Source organism: Camarhynchus parvulus, chromosome 14, assembly GCF_901933205.1.
Source record: "Camarhynchus parvulus chromosome 14, STF_HiC, whole genome shotgun sequence".
NCBI classification, from domain to species: domain Eukaryota; kingdom Metazoa; phylum Chordata; class Aves; order Passeriformes; family Thraupidae; genus Camarhynchus; species Camarhynchus parvulus.
Genome location: NC_044584.1, coordinates 4041691 through 4047690, shown reverse-complemented (window position 1 = coordinate 4047690; position 6000 = coordinate 4041691). Strand labels below are relative to the sequence as shown.

The 6000-nt window shown below is 57.1% G+C and overlaps 1 protein-coding gene across 1 annotated transcript in view; it reads left to right on the top strand.

Moving 5' to 3' along the window:
* Positions 1 to 3861: 3861 nt before the first annotated feature.
* The window catches only part of HS3ST4 (heparan sulfate-glucosamine 3-sulfotransferase 4), a 52177-nt gene continuing 50038 nt past the window's right edge, over positions 3862 to 6000 (top strand). The window contains exon 1 of the mRNA XM_030958429.1: positions 3862 to 4538. Coding sequence (XP_030814289.1) covers positions 3862 to 4538 — 677 coding nt within the window. The remainder of the gene's footprint in view (positions 4539 to 6000) is intronic.

The following is a 6000-nucleotide window of genomic DNA, read 5'->3' as shown; positions in this document are numbered from 1 at the left end:
ATCCATGGCTGAACAGCACTAGCCAGCATTGGATAACACTCAGATCTGCTCATGGATGCGTTTGACATCCATGCAGGAGAAATACGCACTGTGTGATGAATCAGGAGCTGGAGCCCAGCAGCAGGCGTTTAAGGATGAACCATTTGTTTTAGAGGGCTTCACATTCACATTCCGGTTATAAAATTTCCTCTGGGCTGGAAGCTGGTGCCCAAGAAGAAATTGTCTCTGTGTTCTGTGTGTTTGCTGTAAATCCTGTTGGTCTCATGTGCAGCACGTCACGGGAGCTGGAGCCACAGGGATGTCAGGCTGGGGCATTCTGCTAAGCACTGCAGTTTGGGTGTGTTCTCAGTGTCAGAAAGACCAAAGCACTGTGAATTCATTAAATAGAGTCTAGTTTGAGGTTTATCTTATTTTTGAAACTGAAAACTATTTGGGATTTGGCTTGGGTTGAGTTAGGTTTTTTTGATATTGGGAAACTCAAGGGCAGGCTTGTGGCTGCCAGCAGGCTCTCTGTGGGTTTCCCAGTTTGGAATAAATATATCTCCATGTATGAGAAGGATTCTTCTCTCTCAAGGTAAATCTATGCGAACCAGAACAATTACACGAGGGGCCACGTGTACGTGCTAAGCAGAGCAGCCAAGTGAACCTGCTCTGCCAGGGCCTTCTGGGAGCGTCCGTCTGTCCCCAGCCCTACTGTGTGACCCACACTGCACCCACTGGGATTCTCATTCAAGGTTCAAGCCTGATTTCTGAGTTTGCAGCAGCCTTGTTGTGGGCCAGGGCAGTGCAGGACAGGCAGCGTGTTCCCCTGGTCAGTGCCCGAGGGATGCCCGAGGCCAGGAGCTGCTGCCGGGGCAGCTGTGCCGCTCCTGCAGCGCCGGGCGGGGACGTGAGGCTGCGCTCCTGTCAGCTCCAGTTAGTCCCCAAACGTTCACATTACTGTAATGCAGCTGAAAAGGAATCCACGAGTTACAGAAAATGATTTACGGGACACAAGACACTGCATTTCAGAGGTCTCATGTGTGCCATAAAAAATATATTATGAAGGAATTATCTCCATTGGAACTGGAGCTACACAGGGAGAACACATGTCCAGCTGAGAGCAGCATTGAGCTTTTGTTCATTATGGGAAACATTGGTGCTTTTCCTCCTTTTTTTATGAGTACATTTCTCAGCTCTGGGTAGCTACCTAACATTGGCACTTAACTTCTGTTTCCAAATGTTGCTTTTGCAATGAGACCAAGCGTAGCTGGGACCCAAAAGGTGCATTGCTCTGTGGAGCTGGCAGTCCTGAGGGATTTAGGTCAGGCGAAGAATAAAGTTAGGGCTCTGAATTTTAGGAAAGCAAACTGCCAGCTCTTCAAGGAGTTGGTCAATGAGACCCCTGGGAAACTGCCCTCAGGGACAAGGAGCAGAGCAGAGCTGCAAGATCTTTAAGGGCACTTTCCATAGAGCACAAGAGCTCGTGATCCCCAGGCACAAGAAATCAGGCAATGAAGACAGAACTCTGACATGGCTGAGGTGGGACCTGCTGGTCAAACTCGAGGGGAGGAAGGAAAAACAGGCAGTGGAAGAGTTATCATGGGAAAAGTACAGGGAAACTGCCCAGTTGTGTAGGGATGGAAGCAGGAAGGCCAAGGCTGGAGCTGAGCTTGGCAAGGGACATACAGAATAACAAGAAGGGCCTCTACAGATATGTCAGCTGAAAAGGGAGGTCAAAGAGAGCAGTGACAGGACAAGGGAAGATGGCTTTACACTTACAGAGGGCAAGGTTAGATTGGATATATGGATATGGAAGAAATTCTTCCCTGTGAGGGTGGTCAGGCCCTGGCCCAGGGTGCCCAGAGAAGCTGTGGCTCTCCCTGGATCCCTGGAAGTGTTCCAGGCCAGGTTGGATGGGGCTTGGAGCAGCCTGGGATGGTGGAAGATGTCCCTGGCCATGGCAAGGGTTGGACTCTATGACCTTGAAGAATCTCACAATTCAAAACATTCCATGATTCTATGTCCCCTATGCAACAGTAAGGTTTGGAGATGGGTTTCCCCTGTAAAACCTGGGCAATTCCTGGGCTTCCCCTGCAAAACCTAGGCCACAGCTCATCAGCTGGGGGAGCAAGAGGAAGCTCTGCCAGCTCTCTCCCATCCAGCCTCACCCAGAGCATCTCTGTACAATCCAGAAGTTTCCCAGAGTGGAGAAGTGTCACTGCCTCCAAATTCTCGTCCTGCCCACAGGCAGGAGGAGTTACACGGCATTCACAGATGCACAAGGCTGGAGACGCAGTCTGCCTTCTCCCAGTGCTGGCTCAGAAGTGCAGCTGTGGCCCTTGTGGGTGTGAACATGGAGCTGCTCTGCAGCTTTTGCCACTGGGGTCAGGTGCTGGCTCTGTCTGGGATCTGCTGCCCTCAGGTAGTGCTGGCAGGTGCACAAGGTTAGATTGCTGCTCGTTCACCTGTGAGGGCTTTAGCCCATGGCCGTGCTTCTCAATTCATCTCTGTACATGGCACTGCCAGCATTGTTCTGCTGAGGGGCAGGATGCCAAGGGCTGTGACATGCCCCAATATCCCAGGGCAACACTCATGATGGAGAAACTCTGAGAGACCCCAGATGAGGTATTGGAGAAAGCTGAGAGACAATAATGCATTCCTTCCCCTCACAAAACACATCCTAATGCCAAACCTGAGAACTGGAGGTGGGAAGTGACAAAACGTGGAGCTGGAAAGAGGTTATGGCTGTTCCAGAAAACTGTGAGGAGGGAGGCTGTCAGCCCCAACCTGCTCCACCAAGGCTGGGGACAGAGTTCCTGGAAGAACATCGTGCAAGGGTGTAATTGGGCTCATCTACTGGTGCGGCTCCTGGCACCCAAACTATGAACCCTCCATGCTCCAAATTAAGTTCCTGCCTGCCCCTGCCCACGGTCTGCCACCTCTCCTCAGGATCCCAGGGGAAACCAGGCTGCCCTGAGAACCTGTCCCAGATCCCCATAAGGCCAGAACCAAGGGGCCCGGGCCCTGCTGCGTGGGGCTGTCCCAGAGGATCTGTCCCTTGGCAGCTGCAGGCTCTGTGCAGGAGCCATGGGCTGGGGACAGAACAGGCTTCGGGGAGGTGGAGGGGAGCAGGCCAGAACATGGGGCCAAGGAGCTATGGCGTGGTGATTTTTGCAGGGGAAAGGAGGAGGATTTGTAGGGTACAGCTGACACTGGGCCCTGTTTCTGGGGCCCTGGGCCGAGTGCTGACACGAGCGGATGCGGCACGGCGGGTGGGTCTGGGCAGCAGATGGGGCAGGAGGGGTGTCCGCGGCGAGCAGCGTGGGCCGGCGGGACTGCGGCAGCCGGGCCTGTCCGGCCCGGGGGTCTCGGTGCTGCCCGGCCGCTGTCCGCGGTGCTGCCCGGCCCGGGGCTCTCCGGGCTGCCCGGCTGCTGTCCGCGGTGCGGCCCGGCCCGGGGTCTCGGTGCTCCCCGGCCGCTGCTCCGCGGTGCTGCCCGGCCGCTGTCCGCGGTGCTGCCCGGCCGCTGCTCTGCGCCGCCGCCGCCGCCGCTCGGCCCGGCCCGGCCCGGCCCGGCCCGGCGCGCTCCCCGCGCTCCCCGCGTCTCGGCGGCGGCGGCGGCGGCGGGGGGCGGGCCGGGCCCTCCCCGCGCCGGGAACGCGCTCCCGCCTCCCACCCGGCACAAAGTTTCGCGGCAGGAACTCGGGCGGCAACAGTGCGGAGCCGGTGGCACCGGAGCGCGGCCGCGCGGAGCCCCAGCGCCCCGGTACCCGGCGGGGGCCGGCGGCGACCGTGCCATGCGGGCCCCCCACCGGCGGCGGCGGGGCGGGCGGGCAGCGGCGCCCCATGCGGCTGGGGCGGCCGGGCGGCGGCTGACACCATGTGCGCCCGGTGCCCGGGGCGAGGAGCGGGGAGCAGCCATGTCCCCCCCGCCCAGCCGGGGGTGCCGGGCGGGCGCGGCTCTAAGGGGCCCCCGGCGCGGAAGCTCCTCTGCATGTGCAGCCTCTCCCTGTGCCTCACCTACCTGTGCTACAGCCTGATGGGGGGCACCGGCCCGGCCGCCCTGCGCTCCCCCGCCGCGCTCCCTGGCTCGGCGGCCCCGGGGCCCCGCACTCCCCCACCGCCTTCCCCGCCACGGCGGCCCGCGCTCCCCGGCAGCCCCGCGGGCAGCCCCGGCGCCCCGGGCCCCTCCGCCGCTCCGCCGCGGGCCTCCAACGGCAGCCGGGAAGGGGCGGCGGACACCTGGCTGCGGACGCCGCTGGCCCCCGGGGAGGTGATCACGGCGCAGAGCGGAGCCTTCGAGAGGGACCCGCAGGAGTCGAGCACCACGGACGAGGAGCTGAGCCGGGCCGGCAGCCCGGGCAGCCGCGGCGGCAGCAGCAGCACCACGCCGGACTACGGGGAGAAGCGGCTACCGCAAGCCCTCATCATCGGGGTGAAGAAGGGGGGGACGCGGGCGCTGCTGGAGGCCATCCGGGCGCACCCCGACGTGCGGGCCGTGGGCACCGAGCCCCACTTCTTCGACAGGAACTACGAGAAAGGGCTGGAGTGGTACAGGTGAGGGCGGGGGGCTGCGGGCGCGATCCGCGGGGCGGGGGAGGAACGCGTGTCCGTGCGGGGCGGGCGAAGCTCCGGCGCGGTCCCGGGGGTCCTCGTTGCCCCGGTGGGAGCCGGGGCGAGCTCCGGGACCCCGCGGGGCCGGGGCGGGCGGGCGGGTCGGCGGGGCCGCGCCTGGCAGCGGTGGCGATGGAAAACGCGCTGTTCTGGTGGGAAAGCAGGAAATCTCTGATAACATCCCTCTCGGTTGCTCGGAGTGTGTGAGCATACCGTAGCGGTTCAGCTGCAGTTGGTGTAAAATACGCCTAAATAAGTCGGTAATTAATAATTACTGAAATAAACAAGATCACAAATTATTCCAGGTGCTGCTAGGGCTGAAGGATGCTGCCTTCATGTGAGCACAGGCTTTGCTTCACAAATAGGGTTTACTCTTTATTCAACAAGTTCCACGTTAGGAAGTTTTTTTCCATTGACAAGATCTAATTCTGTTTGTGAAGAAGTCTCTAAATACTGTTGAGTGGAGCTTGGTAACATTTTAAAGGAATTTTATGCTAAAATTCCTGGTTATTAGAAAACACTGGACTGCAGTAAGGAAGTGTTAAATGTCTTGACAGGTTTAGGAAATCAGTGGATTGTGATGGCCCAGTGTCTTTCTCTCTCTTTAAAAATTCTGAGCAGAATGTAGCACAGCAGTAGAACTTAAAAACTCCCAGTAGCTCTATAGTTCATGGTTCAAAGCAAACCATACTGGTTCTTGATAAAAGGTGGCCTGTGGCTGAGCTGGTGAAGTTCTTGTTGTGGTTAGTATGGCAGCTTCTTAGTTGCTCTGCAAATGAAGCTAAAAATGAGAGGCAGCCGGCAAGTTACTGCCTGGATTATCTGGTCCCTCATTATTAAAATGAAGTACATGGTCTGCATATCAGGGGTATTTAAAGGTGGGAAACTCCAGGCAGTCTTCTATGGGGATTGTGGAAGGAAAGTCTTCATAACACTTGGTGTGGCATCTGCTTGGCTCTGGGGAAATGCTGGATTTTCTGGAGGGATTTCAAGAAAGTGGACACCAGCACTGAGAAAGTGAGGTTATCTCTGAGAGGGTTTTTGGTTTGCTGCTCTGATGGGGGAAGAACTAAAGGACTGGATATGGTTATTGTGTTTAGAGATATAATTTCAGACACAGTATTTTATTGTATTGAATTTTCTTGGAGGAAACGCTTAACCTTGAAAAATAAGTTTAGAAAATTGGCTAGAAGAGGATAGAAAGTGGCACAAAAAAAAGTTTGGTTTTATTCAAAACAGGCAGAAGAAGATCAAGTGCTGAATATGATGAGCAGTTGCTTTTTCATCTTTAAAGTCATGCTACTAGAAAAGGGCTAGTGAGTGGGTGTAGCTCCTCTCGTGGAGTAAGAGGCACACACAGGTTTCCATTTGCAGAATGCAGTTTGGTATTTTCTATCCCTGCAGC